The 26,093-nt window shown below is 36.8% G+C and overlaps 1 protein-coding gene across 1 annotated transcript in view; it reads right to left on the bottom strand.

The window, feature by feature from the left end:
- VWA8 (von Willebrand factor A domain containing 8) overlaps positions 1-26,093 on the bottom strand; it is a 369,324-nt gene that overhangs the window by 215,430 nt on the left and 127,801 nt on the right. The window contains exons 15-18 of the mRNA XM_030882155.2: positions 18,149-18,317; positions 15,545-15,622; positions 11,336-11,451; positions 998-1,104 (exon numbers count right to left, since the gene is read on the bottom strand). Of these exons, the coding sequence (XP_030738015.2) occupies positions 998-1,104; positions 11,336-11,451; positions 15,545-15,622; positions 18,149-18,317 (470 nt within the window). The remainder of the gene's footprint in view (positions 1-997; positions 1,105-11,335; positions 11,452-15,544; positions 15,623-18,148; positions 18,318-26,093) is intronic.

Raw genomic sequence — 26,093 nt, 5'->3', positions numbered from 1 at the left:
ATTAAAACTGAATGGGACCAGATGAATCAAAAGTTGCTTAACTTAGGCTCCTTACCTCCTATGCAAGGCTTAGATGGGGACTGCTAACACTGGCCTGTTGCCAAGACTAAACAATCTATAGTCTGAATGATGCAGTCTTTCTTTGGATACGTTAAACCATTCAAGTAAGTAATGTTCTGAATCTCCAAATCCCAGAGTTACTCTGTCTCTTTGAGTTGGCTCTGCGTATCTGTACCCAGATCCATCAGTATGTTGAATTTATAATTTTACTCTAAAAGAGTCACCTATTTCCTTAACATCAAATTCTTATCTCGATGTAGCCCCGACTATTAAAAACATCTATAAAGAGAGCCACAATAAGTCTCCCCTTTAGAGAGTGATCACACATTGGATATTTTGATAAGACAGGTAATTACCCTCAAAAAACAGAGAACCTTTCATTGTGCTTTAAATGAAGAATAGGGTACTTTTACAGGAAGATCTAAACTTCCCCAAAACTCTAAATTACACTTATGGCTATCAAGAAGAAAAGTACCACAGAAGACAATACGGGTGGAAATGAAAGGAGGAAGAAGGCATGAAATGGGACTCTGAATATCAGTTTAGTCTACATCAACCTAGAACAGTTTCCAAAACATGACATGTAGGACACTGGTAGTCCCCAAAATGTAAATCTTGTGCAAAGAAAACAGATTGCTAGAACCTGTGGTGAAATATACATTTGGAATAAAAGGTAAAACAAAATTACATGTTTATTTACAGTAGGAATTCTCTGAGCTTTTAATATATTCATGTCAATTGCAACTCTTGGGGGAGGAACTATATCTGGTATCTGGAAACATTTTTTTTTAAAATAAAAGATTCATTTTTTCAACGCAATACATAAAACAAGATGGGTAGAAACCAAAAACATTTTTAATTGAAATTAAAATAATAAACAATACAAATGCTTAATAAATATTATTTCACTTAAAAAAGAAACAAATCAAATACTTACATTTGTAATCCTCCAATTCTGGCTCCAGGTTATTGTCAGTACTTATTTCTATTGTAGCATCTGCCAGATTTTTCTCTAATGCTGACCTTGCAAGGCTTGGTAAAAACCTGGTGGGGTGGGAAGGATGGATTGATAAAGTCAAAGCTCTCTATGATTCCCAAATATCTTTTGACACTTAGACAGACAGACTCACTCACTCTCTCTCTTACTAATTATAACGAATTAAGGATCAGTCTTGATCTGTGAAAGCTAGATAATAAAATATTTTAGAATAAATATAAACTTCAAGTATGTGTGAAGATGAAGTATGTTTGTTGAATCACCTTTAATAAAGAAAACTAATGTGTAATTAGCAGTATGTGTTTATATACAACATTTTGCAGGACAAGAATGAAAAGAATTTGCTTTTTAAAATGGATTTAGTATACCTCATACATCTTATTTAACTGGCTATTCAAATTTTCTTAAATAGATAAGACAACCACAATTTAACCTACTTCAGATGGGCAATCAAAAATTCAGATTAGTGGAGGTGGATTAATGAGGTTTTCTTTATTTTCTAATAAAAATTATTAGATGACTTTAAGATTATTCAGCTTGATTTTTCCTTCCATTTAAAAAATATACCTGTTTATCTCTTCTATATGTATGTTGTCAAAACAACTATCTTGTGAGTGACAGAGGCATTCTATATTTACAATTCCATTGTATTAATATGACAGGCTTAGAACATGAAAACAGAGTTTCCCTCACACATAAATAAAGTTATATCTGGAATTTATGATCACAAGTGAGCCCACAGAACTACTTTTTAATCCATGGTTGCCTGTACTATATTACTATAAACTAACCCTATGTTTCAAATAAACATACTAAAACATACACTTCTAATTTAGGTTTTCCATAGCTCTAAATCTTTGGTGGTTCCCATAGCCTTGAGTATAAGCTTTAATAAAAGAGATGTTGGAAATCAGAAGAAAGCTGGAGTAGCAATTCTCATATGAGACAAAACAGACTTTAAAACAAAGACTATTACAAGAGACAAAGAAGGACACTACATAATGATCAAGGGATCAATCCAAGAAGAAGATATAACAATTGTAAATATTTATGCACCCAACATAGGAGCACCTCAATACATAAGGCAAATAATAACAGCCATAAAAGGGAAAATCAACAATAACACAATCATATTAGGGGACTTTAACACCCCACTTTCACCAATGGACAGATCATCCAAAATGAAAACAAATAAGGAAACGCAAGCTTTAAATGATACATTAAATAAGATGGACTTAATTGATACTTATAGTACATTCCATCCAAAAGCAACAGAATACACTCTCTTCTCAAGTGCTCATGGAACATTCTTCAGGATAGATTGTATCTTGGGTCACAAAACAAGCCTTGGTAAAATTAAGAAAATTGAAATCATATCAAGTATCTTTTCCGACCACAACGCTATGAGACTAGATATCAATTACAGGAAAAAGTCTGTAAAAACTACAAACACATGGAGGCTAAACAATACACTACTTAATAACCAAGAGATCACTGAAGAAATCAAAGAGGAAATCAAAAAATACCTAGAAACGAATGACAATGAAAACACGACGACCCAAAACCTATGGGATGCAGCAAAAGCAGTTCTAAGAGGGAAGTTTATAGCAATACAATTCTACCTTAAGAAACAAGAAACATCTCAAATAAACAACCTAACCTTACACCTAAAGCAATTAGAGAAAGAAGAGCAAAAAAACCCCAAAGTTAGCAGAAGGAAAGAAATCATAAAGATCAGATCAGAAATAAATGAAACGAAATGAAGGAAATGATAGCAAAGATCAGTAAAACTAAAAGCTAGTTCTTTGAGAAGATAAACAAAATTGATAAACCATTAGCCAGACTCATCAAGAAAAAAAGGGAGAAGACTCAAATCAATAGAATTAGAAATGAAAAAGGGGAGGTAACAAATGACACTGTAGAAATACAAAGGATCATGAGAGATTACTACAAGCAACTCTATGCCAATAAAATGGACAACCTGGAAGAAATGGAAAAATTCTTAGAAATGCACAACCTTCCAAGACTGAACCAGGAAGAAATAGAAAATATGAGCAGACTAATCACAAGCACTGATATTGAAACTGTGATTAAAAATCTTCCAACAAACAAAAGCCCAGGACCAGATGGCTTCACAGGCGAATTCTATCAAACATTTAGAGAAGAGCTAACACCTATCCTGCTCAAACTCTTCCAAAATATAGCAGAGGAAGGAGCACTCCCAAACTCATTCTACGAGGCAACCATCACCCTGATACCAAAACCAGACAAAGAAGCCACAATAAAAGAAAACTACAGACCAATATCGCTGATGAACATAGATGCAAAAATCCTCAACAAAATATTAGCAAACAGAATCCAACAGCACATGAAAAGGATTATACACCATGATCAAGTGGGATTTATCCCAGGAATGCAAGGATTCTTCAATATACGCAAATAAGTCAATGTGATACACCATATTAACAAATTGAAGGAGAAAAACCATATGATCATCTCAACAGATGCAGAGAAAGCTTTTGACAAAATTCAACACCCATTTATGATAAAAACGCTCCAGAAAGTAGGCATAGAGCAAACTTACCTCAACATAATAAAGGCCATATATGACAAACCCACAGCAAACATCATCCTCAGTGGTGAAAAACTGAAACCATTTCCACCAAGATCACGAACAAGACAAGGTGGCCCACACTCACCACTACTATTCAACATAGTTTCAGAAGTTTTAGCCACAGCAATCAGAGAAGTAAAAGAAATAAAAGGAATCCAAATCGGAAAAGAAGAAGTAAAGCTGTCACTGTTTCCAGATGACATGATACTATACATAGAGAATCCTAAAGATGCTACCAGAAAACTACTAGAGCTAATCAATGAATTTGGTAAAGTAGCAGGATACAAAATCAATGCACAGAAATCTCTGGCATTCCTATATACTAATGATGAAAGTGAAATTAAGAAAACACTCCCATTTACCATTGCAACAAAAAGAATAAACTACCTAGGAATAAACCTCCCTAACGAGACAAAAGACCTGTATGCAGAAAATTATAAGTCACTGATGACAGAAGTTAAGGATGATACAAATAGATGGAAAGATATACCATTTTCTTGGATTGGAAGAATCAACATTGTGAAAATGACTATACTACCCAATGCAATCTACAGATTCAATGCAATCCCTATCAAAGTACCAACGGCATTTTTCACAGAACTAGAGCAAAAAATTGCACAATTTGTACGGAAACACAAAACACCCCGAATAGCCAAAGCAATCCTGATAAAGAAAAACGGGGCTGGAGGAATCAGGCTCCGGGACTTCAGACTATACTACAAAGGTACAGTAATGAAGACAGTATGGCACTGGCACAAAAACAGAAATATAGGTCAATGGAACAGGATAGAAAGCCCAGAGATAAACCCACACACATATGATCACATTATCTTTGATAAAGGAGGTAAGAATATACAATGGAGAAAAGACAGCCTCTTCAATAAGTGCTCCTGGGAAAGTTGGACAGCTACATGTAAAAGAATGAAATTAGAACACTACCTAATACCATACACAAAAATAAACTCAAAATGGATTAAAGACCTAAATGTAAGGCCAGACACTATCAAACTCTTAGAGGAAAATATAGGCAGAACACTTTATGACATAAATCACAGCAAGATCCTATTTGACCCACCTCCTAGGGAAATGGAAATAAAGACAAAAATAAACAAATGAGACCTAATGAAACTTCAAAGCTTTTGCACAGCAAAGGAAACCATAAACAAGACGAAAAGACAACCTTCAGAATGGGAGAAAATATTTGCAAATGAAGCAACTGACAAAGGATTAATCTCCAAATTTACAAGTAGGTCATGCAGCTCAATATCAAAAAAACAAACAACCCAATCCAAAAATGGGCAGAAGACCTAAATAGACATTTCTCCAAAGAAGATATACAGATTGCCAACAAACACATTTTTAAAAAAATGTTCAACATCATTAATCATTCAAGAAATGCAAATCAAAACTACAATGCGATACCATCTCACACCGGTCAGAATGGCCATCATCAAAAAATCTACAAATAATAAATGCTGGACAGGGTGTGGAGACAAGGGAACTCTCATACACTGTTGGTGGGAATGTAAATTGATACAGTCACTATGGAGAACAGTATGGAGGTTCCTTAAAAAACTAAAAATAGAACTACCATACGACCCAGCAATCCAACTATTGGGCATATACCCTGAGAAAACCAAAATTCAAAAAGAGTCATGTACCACAATGTTCATTGCAGCTCTATTTACAATAGCCAGGACTGGAAGCAACCTAAGTGTCCATCGACAGATGAATGGATAAAGAATATGTGGCACATATATACAATGGAATATTAGCCATAAAAAGAAACGAAATTGAGTTATTTGTAGTGAGGTGGATGGACCTAGAGTCTGTCACACAGAGTGAAGTAAGTCAGAAAGAGAAAAACAAATACCATATACTAACACATATATATGGAATCTAAAAAAAAAAAAAGTGGTCATGAAGAACCTAGGGGCAAGACGGGAATAAAGATGCAGACATCCTGGAGAATGGGCTTGAGGACACAGGGAGGGGGAAGGGTAAGCTGCGACAAAATGAGAGGGTGGTAGTCTATATATGTACATATATACACTACCAAATGTAAAATAGATAGCTAGTGGGAAGCAGTCGCACAGCACAGGGAGATCAGCTCGGTGCTTTGTGACCAGCTAGAAGGGTGGGATAGGGAGGGTGAGCGGGAGGGAGACACAAAAAGAAGAGATATAGGGATATATGTATATCTATAACTGATTCACTCTGTTACAAAGCAGAAACTAGCACACCACTGTAAGTCAATATACTCCAATAAAAATGTTTAAAAAAAAATAACACAAAAAACTGAACAGCAGTTTTTAAGCCAAAAATTCCTGAACAGTCTTTCCTGCAAACAAAATCATTCTTCAGGAAAACAAAAAATTCACACCCACAATAATCATTATACTCATTTAACACTGTGTATTAGTTCTAGCAGGCTTATAACTTTGAAAAATTAATTAGCTAATAACTTAAACAGTGGAAATTTTATATAGTTGTTATTCATTTTATGTCACAAGGGAATTTTGAAAAATACTGTACAGAAACTAAGTTTTTGATGAATGGAAAATTTCCTCATAACCTCAATGTCAAAGGTAGTTAATCTTCATTTCTGATTAAATTCTTATAACTCTGCCCCAAATTTCTATGCTAAGGGATCATCACCCCACGATTTTCCAAAAGTAAATAATTTAATGTAATGCAAAATACTTGAATGGAGTAAAACTCTTTTTATAGGGATTTCTAGTTAACTCTTCCACAGTAAAGTAATTTTTGGAATACAGAATACCTGATATCTTCTTAACCTTGTAAGTTTTCTTCCTTTTGGCCTCTTAGGTTTTCAACTATCTAAAATGAATTACGCATCTAGCTCCAAGACTTGATGCACATATTACAGGCTATGAGAGGTGCTTAGGGAGCCATTTCCTCAGATGAAGAAATGTTCCAGTCAGAACTCAACTGGCATAAACAATACATAAATGAAAAATATTTTTAAAATTAAATTAACAACATAAAGGAGCCAAGTTAATATTTAATAAATTTAATGTTTAACAAATTTAGGCTAGAGAGTTTCTTTTGATTTTGTCTGCTTAATAATAGACTTCATGAATATAAATCATATTATATTTTTGTTTTAAAATTTTCTATGAAATGTTTTTTGTTGTTCCTTCCTGCCATTGTGCTATCCTAAAGAGAAGGTTAATAAAAAGGCTTTTGACTCTGCAGCCTTGCTAAAGTCAACATATGATACATAAGATAGCTGTTTTACTATTTGCAAAGGGTCATGGGGTGGTAACAAAATAGAATTTTACTGTGTTCAGTTGATAACAGTGGAAAAATGTATTATTTGATTCAGTGAAATATTTGTATGAATATGGAAAGTATTTTTTAGTTTTTAAATAGTTTTAACCATGAACTACTTCAAGCATACACAAAATTACAGTATATTAAGTATTGTATTCATCTCTCTCTATCCCTGAAGCTAACTCTTACTCTGAAATTGGTGTATACCTTTCTTGTCCATATTTTTATTTTGCTGCATATGTGTAAGTAAAAAATATATTGCACTTTTATTGTATTTAAACTTTTATATAAATGGCATCATATACGAAATCTCCTCTTTCAAACTTTTGACTTGATGTTGTCATGATCCATATCTGTTGATACATGTAGATCTATTTCATTTTAACTGCTGTATAGTACCTCATTATATGAATATGTCAGTTTATATATTCATTCCCTACTGATGGACTGATAGGTTGTTTCCCATTTTTCATTCTTAGTAACAATGATGCAATGAACATTCTTCTACATGCTTCCTTATACATACATGTAAATCTATCTCTAAGGTGATTATCAAGAAGTAGAATTGTCAATTCATAGAGTATTAATATATTAAGGCATAAAGATACTGTAAGATCACCCCCAAACTGACAAGACTTCCATCCCAACAGCAGTCATGAAATTCCATTTCATTCTGCTCATGGAAAATGCTATTTTTACAGGTAAAAATTGTAAAAGTATAAAATGATAGCGGATTATTGTTTTAAATGTCATTTTCCCTGATCAATAGTAAGTTGAGCATCTTTTCAAATGTTTGTTGGTTATCTGAATTAACTTTTCCTGCACATCTATTAATCCTCTTGCCATTTAGAGGTGATGCTTTTATCTCATTAATTTGTATACTTTATAGTTCCTGAATAGCAATCCTTTTGAGATTAGAAATCTTGTGAAACATCTCTTAGTTTGTGGCTTATAACTTGTAGAGTGGCTTACGGTGTTTTTGTCATATGTCTGGATTTTACATTTCTGTATGGGAATAAAGTGGATATTTTTTATTTTTAACCATTTATCGACAAGTCCATCCATTCCCACACTAATTCATAATGCTACCTCTAACATATACTAAGTTCCCAGAAATATGTGGGGCTGTTTCAGGGCTCTGTAGTCTATTCTAATGGTCTATTTGTCTTTTCTAGCACCGATACCACACTTAAAATGCAAATCAAAACTACAATGAGATATCATCTCACACCAGTCAGAATGGCCATCATCAAAAAATCTAGAAACAATAAATGCTGGAGAGGGTGTGGAGAAAAGGGAACACTCTTGCACTGCTGGTGGGAATGTGAATTGGTTCAGCCACTATGGAGAACAGTATGGAGGTTCCTTAAAAAACTACAAATAGAACTACCATATGACCCAGCAATCCCACTACTGGGCATATACCCTGAGAAAACCAAAATTCAAAAAGAGTCATGTACCAAAATGTTCATTGCAGCTCTATTTACAATAGCCCGGAGATGGAAACAACCTAAGTGCCCATCATCGGATGAATGGATAAAGAAGATGTGGCACATATATACAATGGAACATTACTCAGCCATAAAAAGAAACTAAATCAAGCTATTTGTAATGAGGTGGATAGACCTAGAGTCTGTCATACAGAGTGAAGTAAGTCAGAAAGAAAAAGACAAATACTGTATGCTAACACATATATATGGAATTTAAGAAAAAAAAATGTCATTAAGAACCTAGGGGTAAGACAGGAATAAAGACGCAGACCTACTGGAGAACGGACTTGAGGATGTGGGGAGGGGGAAGGGTGAGCTGTGACAGGGCGAGAGAGAGTCATGGACATATACACACTAACAAACGTAGTAAGGTAGATAGCTAGTGGGAAGCAGCCGCATGGCACAGGGATATCGGCTCGGTGCTTTGTGACAGCCTGGAGGGGTGGGATAGGGAGGGTGGGAGGGAGGGAGACGCAAGAGGGAAGACATATGGGAACATATGTATATGTATAACTGATTCACTTTGTTATAAAGCAGAAACTAACACACCATTGTAAAGCAATTATACCCCAATAAAGATGTTAAAAATAAATAAATAAGTAAGTAAATATAACTGTATAATGGATCTTGATATCTGATGGAGAAAGCACACCACTTAAATCTTCCTTAAAATTTCTTTGGATATTATTGGCCCTTTATATTAATTTCGAGATCAGCTTGTCTAATTCAGTATAACCTTGGTTGTATTTGACCAAATTATATCTACATATCAACTTGGGGGGGAAACAAACAGCCTGACAATACTTAATATTCCCTTTCATGAACATAGTACAGTTTCCCATTTCCCACCGCTATCTTTTATAGCTTTTAATAAAGATTTATGTTTTTCTCCATAAAAGCATTATATGTCACTCATCAGATTTATTCTTAGATGCTCAAAGCTTTCCATTATTATTTTGAATGGTATTATTTTTAAAAATTAGACTTCCTTATTGATTTTTGCTGGAATATAGGAATATCACTGACTTGGGTGCATAAGTAATCTCATTATATTTTATTTGTTCTAATATGTAGTTTATATGTAGCTTCTTTTGAATTTTTTAGGTAGCCAATCATATAATCTTTAGCCAATCTAAAAGTATAGAAAGGTGACATTCCTGTTTTGTTTCTAACTCTAAAGGGAATGAGCCAAGTATTTTACCATAAGAATGTTCGCTATAAAGTTTTAGTAGATACCCTTTATCAGATTAAAGAATTTTCCGTCCATTCATGGTTAACTAAGAATATTTTTGGCTTATTTTTGCTTTGGCTTGTTTATAAGTTTGGCTGTTGAGTTTTATCCAATCCTTTTTACTGATTTATTTAAATGATATTCTTCTCAGTAATATGTTAATATGGTGAATTTTAAAAAAGAATAGTAAATCTTCACATTCTTGAGATAACTCCAAATTGCTCATAGTTTATTTATATATATAAATAAATTATATATATCATATAAATATATATGATATATATTTAGCTACAATTGGATTTCATTTAGGATTTTTGTTCACATTCCATGCATTTGATTTATAATTTTCCTTTCATACATTATTCTTGTCTGGTTTAGGCATCAAGATTACGCTAGACTCAGAGTGAACTGTTTTGTTTTCACTGTTTGCTCTCTAGAACGGTCTCTAGAATGCTTTGTGTATGATTATTTCATTCATTCCAAAGTATTATTTTCCCTTAGGCTCTGAAACTGTTTGTATTACTTGGCATTGACTATTTACTTCTATTAATACACATCTATAACCAAGTTCTGACTAAGGAAACACTGGGTAGATAATGAATCTTTCTGTATATATTGGGTTGCCCAAAAAGAACGAACTTTTTGGGCAACCCAATAATTTCTTCAGTTCATGAGCCTAAAAAGTAGGCAATTGAAGCATGTTTTTTTCTAATTTTCATTTGGATCTTCCAAATGAAAATTTTCATTTTCCAAATGAAAATCTACTTTTAAGTAGATTAATATTAATCTACTTAAAAGAAAAGGAGAATCAACTTTATTATTTCTCATAATTATTAGTTATTCAAAGAAGTACCCCAAAGACACTGGAAACAAACCTCATTTTAGCCTCATTTCACCACAGAACAAATTCAAGTTGCAACATAAGGAGCTTACTTTAACTACAAGAAAAATTGTCCACTAAGCTGAAAACTTATAGAGGGCCGTTAGAGATCCTCCTAAGCTGAATATAGATTCTCTTTTAATTCCTTTAATATATCAAGGAATGAATGGACAACAGGTATAACCACCATAAAAATAATTACCAGATCATATGAAAAGAGTCTAAAAGAAATCTCCAGGTCTATCGGACATTGCTATTAATCTTTTCTTATTATTCTTTTAAAATAGTTTCATGCAAGTATGGTTCTGTAAGGAAATTATATAAGCTGATGCTTTATTAATAATTTCCAAACAAGTATGAAAAATATTAGTGTAGACTGAAAAGATGTTAGTTTTGTCAAATTTGGGTGACAGGACAGTACTACCAAGCATGGAAAGTTCCAGTGCAAATTTGGGAGGTGCTAAGTACATAAGAGCACTCGCTCAGAAGACACATGAGCCAGTGTTCAACTATCAAACCTACTTTTACTTATTTACTACTGTCTGATTTGAGTGACTTAGTTTTCTCATCTATAAAAATCTCTTTAATTTATTACTATGCCTAAGTAAGGTAATATATGTTGTAAAAACTGAACACAAGGCTGAAATAGCTACATATTCAGACTGATACTTTTTCCAGACCTGTGAGTACAGACTATGAAACTTACGTCACTGTTTTAGCAAAGACCCAGAAAGTTGAATTCAGTGAGAAAGGAGAATATGGTTACCTGGAAAGACAGGCTTTAGTGACAGCACTGTGAAGATTTTCGTTAGGGTACTGTGACAGCCGACGAGAAATCCTCAACAGCTGTCTGGTAGAAAGGGATGCTGCCAATGACTGCGCCTACCAAAAGGCAAAGACAGGCTGTTAAGAGTCTTGTTGCAACTTGCTGAAAGTCCCCTTGGATGGGTATCATAGCAGAATTCATTATTCCTAAGGACAAGGCCAAACTTAAAATAAATATGTACTGTTAATGAATTACAAATAAAATAAACAGAAACCAATTTACACTTAAAACATCCTTAAAGACATTTTTAAAAAATTCCATAAAAACTATTTATTAATTAAATTCAATTAAAGTACTGTGCATATATGTTTTTTTGGGGGGGGAGGAGGCTGGATGGAGGAAAGATGTTACATTGTACAGATTGAACCTGACTTACAAATAGCCCTTATGTACAATTAACCATTTGTTCATTTTTTTTTCCTGCTTACACAAAGCCAAACTGTTAAGATGGCCAGAAATGCTTACAGTTTTAAGTAAATCTATGACTTCTGAAATAGAGAAGGAGTTGTGGACAATTTAGCCTTCTGATTATAGAGGTGTCAACCAGTTGTCACTTGGGGGGCAGCTTACAGTTTGGAATCCTTCTCTGACACTGTCAGAATAATTTCCCTTTGTGTTCTTACTCTTCCCCAAATCCCATTAATAGAGGGGCTAGTATAGAACTCAGGACGTGGTAAGTATCCATGAATATTTGTTGACTTGAATTTGAAATTACCTTAGCAGGCAGCATAATGTAATAGTAAAGTTTATAAGCTTTGGAGTCAGACAAATCGGTCTTCCGTTTATTAGCTGTGTTGATTCTGGCAAGTTTCTTAGTCTCTTGAAGCCCCAGTTTCCTCATGGTGCACATGGGCTCAGTAGTTGCAGCATGCGGGCCCTAGAGCACGCAAGCTTCAGTAATTGTGGCGCATGGGCTCAGTAGTTGCGGCACGCAGGCTCTAGGGTACGCGGGCTTCAGTAGCGGTGGCGCGAGGGCTCAGTAGTTGTGGCTTGCGGGCTTAGCTGCTCCACAGCATGTGGGATCTTCCCAGACCAGGGATTGAACCTGTGTCTCCTGCATTGGCAGGTGGATTCTTAACCACTGCGCAACCAGGGAAGTCCAGCAATTATTATTTAAAGTCAGCCTCTTCAAAATGAAAAAAATCTAACAGAGGAAGGGAACGAGACCTACACATTAGTAGGAATCTAATGCATCAGATTATTACTCGCCTAATGTCTAACTAAGATCAGCAGCATTAGAAGATAGTGGTTTTCACTGAAAATCAAGAGAAGAGGAGAACTTTTGAAGTAAACTGGTCCACTGGTGGTGGTGCTGGGGAGGCACAGAAGAGACCAGGGTGAGATGTCACAGAGTCTGACAAGGGCAATAAAGTGGCCCTGAGCACCAGAGGAAATGGAGAAGGAGACTCTATTAAATTAACCGAGGATTCAGAATGGATGGTAGGAGGATGCCAAAACTACACTACGTTGTTTGTTCCTTTTGTCACTTCGCTTAAGCCCATCTCTGTACATCCCAAGGAAGTAGAAAGTGAATTGGTTTCTCCTTTATCGTGTATTTCACAGCTCCATGAGATGTTGGACTGCTGTTATTAGCATTATATTTCAGCTACAACATGAGTTAAACACTCCTTTGGGGACTAGATTAGGAGCATGACCACCATTTATGACATACCCTTTTTTCTATTAAAAAACACGTTCTAAGTTACAAAGAACTCAAAAGCAAAACATTTGACTCAGACTTCTTCAACAAATTTGCATTCTAGACATGGAGACAATATTTACATATAAGAAAGCATAAACTGCAATTCAAAATAGCATATAATTTAATGTAAAAATAAGTGGAGCACTTGACAAAACTGCTATAGGGGCTTAAAATGTTCAAATGGGTAGCAGAAATGCTATGAACAAAGGCACGAAAGCAACAGGAACAGAAATACAAGCAGAATGTGAGGAAACCAGCCCAGCTTTACTAGAGGGTCCTGCTGGAAAGCTTGCTCCCTAATATCAAAGACCCGTAAATCACTTTTTGTGAAGTTTGGCCCTTCTTCTAAAGGCAATAGGACTTAGTAACATGATTTTAGAAAGACTAAACTGGCAGGAATATACAAAGTAGTTTAAGGACAGAGAAAACTGAGACAGGAATCAGAAAGCTACTTCAGTTACCTACTTATAAAGAGAGAAAGTCCTACAGTAAGGTTACTGGCAATAAGAAGCGGGAAAAGGGATCAGACCAATGTTTCAAAGGACTTGGCAACTTATGGATACGAGAAAGAAGGACGGATGTGAGAAAGTAGGAAGAATTAAGGATAAGGTTGTTTCAGCCACTATGATCGAAAGTATTAGAAGTTAAATATGATAGTAATTCTCATCTTAATATTTGAGACCATGAAAAATTCCTATTTTAATCATGGAAAATGTATGACAAATGACTCCAACCAGAAGATTCTTATGACAAGAGTCCTATTAAACCATACAGTAACTTTCCAGGTTACAAAATTCTAACCTAATTCCAAACATGACACTGAATTCAGGCTTCACATTTCATTCCAGTGATCAGTAAGGACTTCTCATGAGTTTAAAAAATACCACATCAGGGCTTCCCTGGTGGCGCAGTGGTTGAGAGTCCGCCTGCCAATGCAGGGGACACGGGTTCGTGCCCCGGTCCGGGAGGATGCCACATGCCGCGGAGCGGCTGGGCCCATGAGCCATGGCCGCTGAGCCTGCGCGTCCGGAGCCTGTGCTCCACAATGGGAGAGGCCACAACAGTGAGAGGCCCGCATACCGCAAAAAAAAAAAAAGAAAAAAAAAATACCACATCAGTTGATAATACCAAAATGCTTTGCAATAACATCCAGGATTAAATCAGAAAGAAGTTTAGCCACTTATGTGTTGAGTAAAGGGTTTGCTATTTCTGTTCTCACATTATTACCAACTGAAAATTGAGAATGTACTTTTAATTTAAAAATCCTAATGTACTTAACACTTATAATATCAAATTTCTAACTGCAGTTTTATCTTGCAAAAAAAGGGTGAGGATGTGAGCACATTCCCTTAGTTACCATGGTTATTCAGTTTAAGAGCACACCTCAAGGGTTTTTTTTTTGGATTAACATGATTAATAATAGGAATTCAGCTTAAAAATATGAAAAGTCTTTTCAAAAATTATTAAAAATAAATTTTCTATTTTTCCTCATTTCTTTTATGAAAATGTAATGTTCTCTGGGAGCGAAAACTCCAGGGAAATCTACTAAATAAATTAATAACTAATTAATTAATTTATTCATGCACTCAGCAAACATTTGTTAATTTTCTAGTATGTGCCAGGCACCAGGATGGGACTTAGCTGGTGCAAGGACGCTCTGACCCTCCTTTGTCCCCCTGAAAGCAGGAAATGAATCTCCCATGAAACAGATACCCTCCCTGTACCAGGAGGGTAGAAAGCATCCTTATCACCAGAAATAGGAAATTTAGGACTGAGAAGGCTATATAAACCTTGTTTCTTCTTCACTTAATTACTACCCCAAGCCCAAACTTCTTTGTGTTATCAGTTCTTCAGAATTTTATTGTTTCTTTGACTAAAAGGTATAAAAGCTACCTGCTTTGGTCACTTTTTGAGTTTCAGATTTTTATGGGGCTTCTGCATGTACAAAATTAAATTTGTTGTTTTTCTCCTATTAAACTGTGTCATGTCAATTTAATTACTAGGCTAGCCAAAGGACCTAGAACAAAAGAAGGTAAAAGTTTCCTGCCCCTATAACATCCCAAAATGTAAATACAATCCGAAATAGAGAATCAGTGAGGAAGAAGTTAGAAACTGAAGATAAAATTGCAGGCATTAACACAGAGGTGATACTTGAAGCCATAAGAATACATGAGATTGCTCAGCACAGGAGACAGAGAAGTAGACCCAAACCTCCTGGAATACCCAAGTACTCCCCTAAAGTTAAAAGTTGTTTTCTATGACACCAGCCATGAGGAGCTGGAAGAAATGTTAAAGTCATTGAAACAGTAAGATATATACATAGGAGAAAGCATAGCATAAGGAATAAATATGTCAGCTTAAAAAATAGATTTTACAGCACTGAACTCTAAGAATATAAAGCAGCATGTCAACAACAGAAAATCCTATGGAAAATAACCCAGACTTACTGTTGGATCCTGTGTCTCTCTGAGTTTGTGTGTAAATGATAACAATTTGTCCAAAGCTTCCTGAGGCATATTTGGGACCTATTTTATAAGAGAATTAAGGAAAGAAAGAATAAATTGGGATATATGATCAATCAACCAGAAATTATGGCTACTTATCAAACAATATTAGAATTATAATTTTTGAAATCTCTGATTATAGGTATCATGTTTAACCTGTGGATAAATTTGCTTATTCATTTTCTCAGGAAACACATCTGCCTCTGCTTTCTCTTTAAGAATCAGGTAAAAAAGATGTGGTACATATATACAATTGAATACTCCTCAGCCACAAAAAAGAATGAAATAATGCCGTTTGCAGCAACATGGATGCAACTAGAGATTACCATACTAAATGAAGTAAGTCAGAAAGAGAAAGATAAACACTGTATGAGATCACTTATATGTGGAATCTAAAATATGACAAATGAACCTATCTATGAAACAGAAACAGAATCACAGACATAGAGAATAGACTTGCCAAAGGGGAGAAGGGTGGGAAAGGGATGGATTGGGAGTTTGGGATTAGCAGATGCAAACTGGCATATATAGAATGGATGCACAACAAGGTCCTTCTGTATAGCACAGGGAACTATATTCAATATCCTGTGATAAACCATAATGAAAAAGAATGTGAAAAAGAATGTATATATATGTATAACTGAGTACCTTGCTGTACAGCAGTAATTAACACAATATTATAAATCAACTATACTTCAATTAAAAAAAGAAAAAGAATCAGGTAATCAAAACCAGGCCACTCTTCATTTCCAATTCCATCACCAGGACAAAACTGAAAGGAGCCTCTAACCAATTAAAAACTGGCACAGAGTGTACCCATAAGAAACTTTTCATATATTATATCCTTTTTTGTTAGCTTCAACTCTAATTTAGGCACTTTTCTTACTGAAACCAAACTCCTTCATTTAGTAGTAATCTTATATCTATGTCTACTAAGAGATGTAAGGTATCCTTGTATAAAGGGCGGTTGCTCAAGCTGTCCATTTTTTCAAGGACTTTAAAACCACATACCTGGTGGGTGGGGAAAGGATGGATTGGGAGTTTGGGATTAGTAGATGCAAACTATTATACAGAGAATGGATAAACAACAAGGTCCTACTGTATAGCACAGGGAATTATATTCAATATCCTGTGATAAACCATAATGGAAAAGAATACGAATAAGAATGTATATATATGCATTACTGAATCACTTTGCTGTACAGTAGAAATTAACACAACATTGTAAATCAACTATACTTCATTAAGGTAAATAAATAAATAAAAACCAACCACATACCTGAGGGGCATGATCTATGTATCAATGAATGCTGAAGAACAGTTGCCCCAAAACATATACTGATTGCTTTTAAGTACACCAATTTTAAACTAATTAAATATGTATTTGTATTGAATAATAAGAAATTTTTACATAAATAATAACAAGTTTAAAATTTTAATTTAAAAAGAACAGGAGTTGTTACAACAATGACTGGTATCACGTGACTATTTCAGAAATAAACTGCTCAGGGTTTCTTTGGGCATTTAAGTAATTGGAACTTTTAAAATTTGAAGCTCTATTCAGTACATACTCATTTATTCTTTAAATCAATCCTCTGATGTAAGAAGTAGTATCATCCCCATCTTCAGATGAAGAGCCTACAGTTGAGTAATTTACCCACGACCTAGAAGCTCATCAGTAGTGGATTTGACATTTAAAGGCAAGCTATTTGACTTTAAAGCCTATGCCCTTATCCACAACCATGCTCATAAGACCTAAAATTAATTAATTCATTCTGGTATTTCAAAGGGGATGAGCGCATTTATGTAAAAAGTTAATTATTAGTGATCTAGAATAGTACTGTCCAATAGAACTCTCTGTGATGATGGCAATGTTCTTTATCTATGCTATCGGCCACTTGAAATAAGACTGAGAAACTGAATTTTTGAATTTGATTTAATGTGGCTAGTGCTACTACACTGAATAGTGCAGCTCTAGAACTCCAAACGTGCTAAACACAGTGCTTGGTTAAGGCAGGCACTGCAATAATAGTTTACATACACGACAAGCCACTAGACAACTAATTAGTTAAGTATAGGATATATTACAATCCCCAGGGGACCACTACTTAGTATTTTCTACAAAATCTAAGGAACTAAAATATATTTGGCCTCTCCTAATAGTAGGAACTTAAAATTTAGTCACCTTCGGCTGAATATAAAAGGAAAAGGAATCCCCAAACTGCTTCCACATGAGGAAAACGGAGAGATAGACTAACATTCATGGTTCTCAAAGTGTGGTCCCCAGACCAGCAGCTGTCAGCATCACCTTTAGAAGTGCAAATTCTCATGTTCCATCCCAGAACCACCGACTTGGCAATCTGCCATTTAACAAGCCCTCCAGATGAGTTTGAAAAATGTTGACATCTGAGAACCATTTTATGAGGAAATCTGGAAATTAACAGTGAGAAAAAGTCCAAAATATCCAACTCTGCTCAAGCAGGTGTCACAAAGACCTTAAAAAGAGAACAGCTGAAGGCAACAGGCTAGAGCTGGCCTCACTCTTACCATTTCCTTAATCACTTGGATTTCTTCACTTTTGACAAGTGGTTTCATGTAATGGAAAAAGAACATGGTTAAGAATTCTGGTCCCAGCCACTGCTGTGCCGTGCTTCCAGTAACAGGGGGTTCTGCTAAGGCAATGATTCTGAAGGAGGGGTGGACAGGAAAAATCGATCTAAAAGGAAAAAAAAAATTTTCAAAACATAACCTTTTATGTTAGAAATTAAGATATGGTAGCTAAAGCCTAGCCAATAATAAGGCTGTACTACAGTTAAAGCTATTATCCAAAGAACAAGCTTTGAAAAAACAAGTCAGGACACTCTAAAAACCTAAGATTAAAACAAAAGAAGAATCACCAACCATTAATATTTATGATGTACCACATCCACTGATGAAACTCCATCCCTGGTACAAAGCACCGTTTTGGATATGTTGTTATACTTACGATAAATTTTCTCCATAGTCCCTTGAAACATAACCCCAAACAGTCCATATTCATTTCATAGGTCCCCTGTGTTTAGTCAAAATCTCCTGTCTTGCAAGGAACCCACTCTATGTCAACCATAGAAATACCAAGAAGTATGATTCAGGATAAGAAGACTTTTTATAATATAGAAAATTTAAGGAGCATACGGGATTGGATTAAAATTAAACTTTGGATTGGCAATAAGAATACTTAGGTCTTAAAAAGGTAGAGAAAAGTGAACTTCTATATGACTCACTCGTTTGTCATTTTATAGGAAACAATATGATTTTTAAAGTAATCTCTTTGATAAATCTCTGCTAGGGAATCTGAAGATGTAAATATTCTAGGACACACAGAGAAATAAAATAAGACTTCCCATGCTTTGTGAAATGACTTGAGTAGCTTTTGAAGAAGGAGCTAGAAATCCTTTATCATGATCTAATCATGAGTAATATCCTCAGTTCTTATCAATTTTCAAAATTGCAGGGCAAATAGACTTTTTGAGGGTTATATCATCCTTGCTGAGAAAGGAGAGGTGAAACTCAAACACTTGCGAAGATCTTCAGAAAAACCAAAATAAAGGGACCTAAATGGCATTTCTTCATTGCCATTAACTATCACGGTAGAACTCAAGTTATGTGATTGCGCAGTGAAAATATCAGGAGATAGGACATGTGTAGAAAGAATCAAATAAATACTCTGAAGATTTCAGATAAGAAAAAGTCCTCCCAATAGAAAAGGTAGGTCCACTGAGTCCCTGACTGCATGATCTGTAATCTTAGGGGGTGACAGCATAATTTGTAAGTCAGGGAAAAGCAATTTTTAGAAATGGTCATATGAAAAGTCTGGATGAATTCCTAAAAGCTACCAAATACCATTTCATTTCTCTGGGTAGGAAAAAAAAAAAAAAGACTTCCCCAAGCATGGCACGGGGATGATCTGTTCAAAGGAGTTGTTCTAGGAAAAGAGGAAAGGATAACGACACAGATAATGCCTGAAAGTCCTGAGGATAACACGATCACTCATGATTGCTAGTAATTAGACAGTCACCTAACAGAACCTGGACAGAGAAAATTCTATGATCTGAAAGCTAAAAGGAAAGGTTATTCCATTTTCCACTTCTGCTAAGTGATTTGCTATAATCCAGAAAAGTCTGCTTCATGGCCCAGCAACAGATGTTGGATTCATCCTTGATCCTCCTCTCTCCTAGCCGGGACAAAAGAAGGTGGCAGAGACAGAGTCTGCTTATTTGTGCTTTGTTCAAAAGTAAAGCTGCAAATGTAATTTTTAACTCAAGACAGTGAGGGATACTAAATTAGGGAATAAACAAAGCCAAAATCCAATAAGCAAGCCAAAAGAGGAAGCCCAATGTACACCTTAAACCAATAGGTCAGGAAAAGGTACCATAGATGAGCTGTAAATTCAGGCCTAGAAGAACAATTAACATGAAAGCAAGCTAGGTGGTTTTAACTAATATAGGGGGATGGTTATTGCTTATGACATGCATTGTCTGTGGCTTGCTTTCTGGTACTGACTCTAGCAGGGTACCCAAATGAGCTGGATAAAATTAAAGGAGAAAGGGGCTTCCCTGGTAGCGCAGTGGTTGAGAGTCCGCCTGCCGATGCAGGGGACATGGGTTCGTGCCCCGGTCCGGGAAGATCCCACATGCCGCAGAGCGGCTGGGCCCGTGAGCCACGGCCGCTGAGCCTGCGCGTCCGGAGCCTGTGCTCCGCAACGGGAGAGGCCACAACAGTGAGAGGCCCACGTACCACAAAAAAAAAAAAAAAAAAAATTAAAGGGGGCAGTTTGTTAGACAGCTGATGTTGACAGGCAGAGAAGTGTATGCTGACAATAAAAACAGCCATCGAAGTACTGAATAACAGGATGAGAAGGATCTTTTTGTTTGTTAGGATCTCCGCAAAGGCTTCCTTACATATAAATAGGTCATATGGAAAGTCATTTCCTAATGAAGCTAGGTTCTCCAAGCCTGAAAGTTAGAGCAGAGTACGCCTGAGGATCAGCCATGTACTTTCAGGTGATTTGACGTATTGGTGGGTAACACAAAGGCTGAAGCAGTGGTAAATAACTGAGAATTAGGAAATAGCACTATGAAAAGTTAAAATCAAGGTTAACTTCAATTTTACTGGAATTTAACAACAAATAACAAATGAAACTAAAGATATGGATTAACTTCAGATAAACAGATATTATTTCATAAAGATTAAAAAATTTTAAAGCAAAAGATCTTTTACAAAGACTTAAAAAATTAAAATACTGCGGTCAGTATATTTGTTTGGGGGCATAGGTTTTTAGAGAGTAAAGTACTTTCCAATGCTTCTCAGCAACAAAAAGGAATGGATTACTGATATACGTAACAACATGGAATATCTCAAAATAATTATGCTGAGTGAAAGAAGGTAGGTCCAAAAGAGTAATGAGTGTGTGATTCCATTTATATAAATCTCTAGAAAATACAAGTTATATAGAGTAACAGGAAGCAGATTCCTAGGGGTAGAAGAGGAGGGTGAGAAGGGGAGAGAGAGAGGGATTATAAAGGGGACCAAGGACACTTTGGGGATCGTAGATGTAGTCATTATATTGATTGTGGTGATGGTTTCATAGGTGTATAAAAAAGCCAAAAATTATCAAACCGTATACTTTAAATATGCAGTTTTTAGTATGTCAATTATACCTCAACAGAGCTTTAATAAAACAAAAAATTCAATAAATTTCTATATTTTGAAGGAAATTATATGCTACATTTTTGTCAAATGTGTTTATTAAGGAACTTGAAATCATAATATAGAAGGTTTTTATAAAGATATTAATCATGAACTGGAAGAGGATTTTGTAACTGGCCTTCCACACTATAATACTAATGTTCCAACTCAGAACCTGGAGGTTATGCAGTCCTGTACACAGTCCATATTTCTCCTTTTTTGCAATGTAGCAAACTGCATGGACACACCTAACACATCTTTATACCACACAGTGTCTAGTGTGATGAAAGACAGATGAGAGATAGATAGATGGATGGATAGATAGATAGATAGATAGACAAATGTATTGCTGCTTTTAATAACCACCACTGCAAGAAAATTTTTGAAGACCTTTGGTGGCAAGGACAAAACAAAGATAAGTGATAAGAACTGAGAATAATGGTTTCCCCTTCAAAAGGAGAGCAGCTAGTCTAAATCTGGTCTTGAATGAATTTTTTTTTTACAAGGTTCATTCTTATATCAAATATGTGACACATTTGTGTATAAAAAAGACATAAGCAATACACACAATAATAAGTAATGAGATCCTTCAAAGGCACAGAGCTTAGAACTTTCCCTTGACTGTAAAATGTTTAGCATGATTTTTCAAAATCAGAATTTGCATACAGCGCTTTGTTCTGAAATCAAACACAAAGACTTGGGCATAAAACCCTAGATCTACCTTGAATTTTGTTAAAAATTTATACAGCCTAATTTTCTAGCAAAGAGATCCTGAGGTTTCTGGGGGAGGTAGGAGAGTACCTACCTCGAATGCTTGAATCGTAACTATCTTCAAACATGAGTAAGAGTAAAAGGGTCCAGGGAATGTAACGGATTGAGGATTGTGCCCAATGTCCACTTACCGTTCACAACTGGTTAATAAAAACTGGGAGATTATAAACTGTTTTCAATGTTTAATCACAATCAATAAAAATATTCAATAAAAATGCAAAAACATTAGAGCATATATAATTACAACTGAGACTAGGCCCCTAATCTTTATTTCTTCCCTGAGATAACCAGAGGCCTTATTTTTGGTAAAATAAACTATTAGCAATTCATAGAAACTCTCATCCCCCTCATCTAGGCTCTGACCAACAGCAGGAAGGGACACATTTAGCAGCCTATAGTATACTCCCCCTTTCCCCAAAGAAGTTTTCTCATCAAAGTAAGTAGTTCTATTTCGGTCCTTATTTCCTGTGAGAAATGCAGGCATGGTGTCTGGTGTGTGTGGCCATCATGTTATTTCTAACGACCATGTCCACAGTATTCCTGGCGTCTTGCAACAGAAGAAGGAAAGTCTCTAACATTTCTTAAGCTATTTCTTTTTTTTTTTTTAATTTTTATTTATTTATTTATTAATTTTGGCTGTGTTGGGTCTTCGTTTCTGTGCGAGGGCTTTCTCTAGTTGCGGCGAGCAGGGGCCACTCTTCATCGCGGTGCGCGGGCCTCTCACTATCGCGGCCTCTCCCGTTGTGGAGCACAGGCTCCAGATGCGCAGGCTCAGTAGCTGTGGCTCACGGGCCTAGTTGCTCCGCGGCATGTGAGATCTTCCCGGACCGGGGCACGAACCCGCGTCCCCTGCATCGGCAGGCGGACTCTCAACCACTGCGCCACCTGGGAAGCCCTTCTTAAGCTATTTCTAAGGGAACATTAGCTATGTCATTACCTGCAAAGAATACTAAGGAAACGATCAAGGTATATGATCTTGGTGAAGGGTTAGACCCCAATGAAGGTAAGCAAAGGAGTCAAATATAATTGTATAGAAACTGGGTTTCATACTATGAAGCTGAAAGGCTTGGTAGCTCACTGCTAGTAGATGTTAATTATGAGACCCCATGTTATCAGGTTTGTCATTAAAAGCCAATACTAATTAGTAGGTTCATAAAAGGAAACATTGCTAGCTCAGAAAGTTATCTAAAACTGGATTCATAGAATTACTTTACCTTGAGTTTTCTAGAATTTATTCTAGGTTAAGATTTATTTATTTTTCAAAAACATTTACTAAGTGACCTACTACGTATCAGGTATTGTGACACTCGAAACAACGAGGTGAAGTATAGAGCAAAACAGAGTCTGGACAACATTGAAGTCCTAGGTTCCAGTTATTTCCTGAGGCCCAAGAGCATCCTTTCCCTTCCTTTGAACATGTGAGATACCCCCAAATTCCTTTTTGCAAGAATTTAAAGTTTTACTTTTGTTGCTCTTACTTGTAGCTACAGGATTCCTGCCAAACACAAATATGAAAATTGTTCCTATCTAAAAGCCAAAAGTCTCTAAATTTATCAAACTGGGTCTAGAGGCAAAGAAGCTTAATTCTGATTTCCTTTCATTCTACCTTTGATATTTTTTCTATCTCAAAATTCCCCACAAAGAAACAAAGCATTAATAGCTGAGTTTACTTAAAGACGAAGACAAATAATAATCACTTTGCTGAACTTCAGTTCTGTGCTTAGGTACAGAATAAAAGGATAGGAGACTTGGGTTATGAGTTTCTAATTTATACTTCAAATACTAATGCCAAGAGTGACATATTAGATACGGACACAATACAGGATCAACTCAGCTAGGTAATGGGTCATATAAGAACAACCCATGAAAAAAATTAATTTTCTCACAGGGTACAAATTTCCCAGTTTTTATGCTATGCTACGTCCTTTTAGTCAAGCTGCCTGCTCTCTACCCAATGAACACAGCCTTGAAAGATATAGTCAAGTGGTTTAAAGGAAGAATCTAACCTTTTCAACCCTAAAAGAGCACATATTTATTCTCAGAAAGACAAAAATGGGCAACAAAATTAAAGCAAGGTTAACCAGGAAAAGGTAAAGAAATTTACTAACAATCCACATCGTCGGAATGAGGCAGATTCTGTAATATGACTGTGTAACAATAAAACAGAGATAAACTGTTTACCATCATAAGAAAATAGTGTTTCTCAGGTTAAAAAAAGGGGGAGTGCTGATAAGGAAAGCAATTAGGCTTTCAACTGGGAGAGAGATTTCAGACAGAGAGGAGAATCCATTTTTAGACATCTCACCTCTGAAAAGTCAATAAAGTCCTGACAAATGGACAGAACGTAAGAGAAAAAAGGAGGTCAGTCCAGGAGGTTCAATATCTAACTGATGAAAATTGCAGAAAGAAAGACCAGAGGAAATGGGGGACGGGTAGTGGAGAGAGATCTAGGATGACATGTACGCTACACATATGGAGAGCAACAAATCCAGATTAGGGCTAGTGAGAACATACCATGGAGAAAGAAGAAATGGACAGAAGATGAAACCGACAGAATACCTGATGTGCCTGAATGTGCCGAGACGAGATTTAGACAACAGAGGAAGTGTCTGGGATGAAAAAGTGATACACAAAAAATAAGGTTGGGAAGAGGAGATCAAGGTGGCAGAGCAGGAGGAAGCTGAGCTCACCTCCCCCACAAACACGTCAAAAATACATCTACAGGGCTTCCCTGGTGGCACAGTGGTTGAGAGTCTGCCTGCCGATGCAGGAGACACGGGTTCATGACCCGGTCCGGGAAGATCCCACATGCTGCAGAACGGCTGGGCCCGTGAGCCATGGCCACTGAGCCTGCGCGTCCAGAGCCTGTGCTCCACAACGGAGAGGCCACAATAGTGAGAGGCCCGCGTACCGCAAAAAAAAAAAAAAAAAAAAAAAAAATACATCTACTGGTGGAGCAATTCTCACTGAAAACAAACTGGAGACAGGCAGAAAGACTCTTGTACCCCCAAGGGAAAGATGCACACAGAGTTGGGTAGGAAGGGAAGAGAAGCGATCAGCTTGGGACCTATGCCCCTGAGAGGGGACACAGAGAGGAGGGGGATAACACAGGCTCAGAGATCCTCCCTGGGGAGTGAGCAGTTCGAAACATGTATTAGGCACCTCAGTCCTGGGGTCTGACTCTGGGAAGACAAGTCCGCCTAGCTGGCTTGCAAACCAGTGGGACTTACAGGAGGGCTCTAAGAAACCTAGACCTGCTTGTGAAGACGGCAAACTCACTTGCTGACTCCCGGAAGCAAGGTGGAGGAAGCAGATTGAAACTGCCTGGGGTTCTAGTTGGCTTCCAGAGACCAGCCCAGAGCCCAGCCCAGCCAGCACTAGGCACCCGCTCCAGCCCCTCCAGCTCTAGCTCCACACGAGGGAGAAGCCTGCCTTTGCAGAGCAGAGTGCTTAGCTGTGGGGGATGGAGCTGGCTCAGATCCAGCACAACATCTGAATGGGGTGAGGGTGGCCATACTGGTGTTCGTGGAGGTGCCACGTCAGGAGCAGTCTAAAGATCTGACTGGTGTGCTGGGACCTCCCCAGCCCACGTCCCAGCCCAAGCCAAGGGTATGCTCTGGCCCCTCTTGCTCCGACGCTGCTCCTCTCTAGGGCAAAGATGCTGTTGCTGGGAGTGGGGGAGGGAGCACACTTAGAGGGAATGGAACGAGCTCAGACCAGACCCTCAGGGCTTCTGCTCCAGCACGTTGGGACCCAACCCTGACTCCACTAGGGCGATGACTGTCACATAGAACAGGAGAAGTCCTGGGCCACACCTGGCTCTGGCTCTAGCCCCTCCATCTCCAGCCCCATCACCTGAAAAGGTGATGGCTGCCAGCACACCCTAGGAAAAGATGTGACCCACGCTCACTTCCTATTCACCTCTCCCACCAAATCCACTGGGAACTGCATAGGGATGCTCCCACACAAGGGCACCCCTTCAAGAATGGGATAG

Source organism: Globicephala melas, chromosome 18, assembly GCF_963455315.2.
Source record: "Globicephala melas chromosome 18, mGloMel1.2, whole genome shotgun sequence".
Classification (NCBI taxonomy): domain Eukaryota; kingdom Metazoa; phylum Chordata; class Mammalia; order Artiodactyla; family Delphinidae; genus Globicephala; species Globicephala melas.
This window is presented reverse-complemented; position numbering and strand designations above follow the sequence as displayed.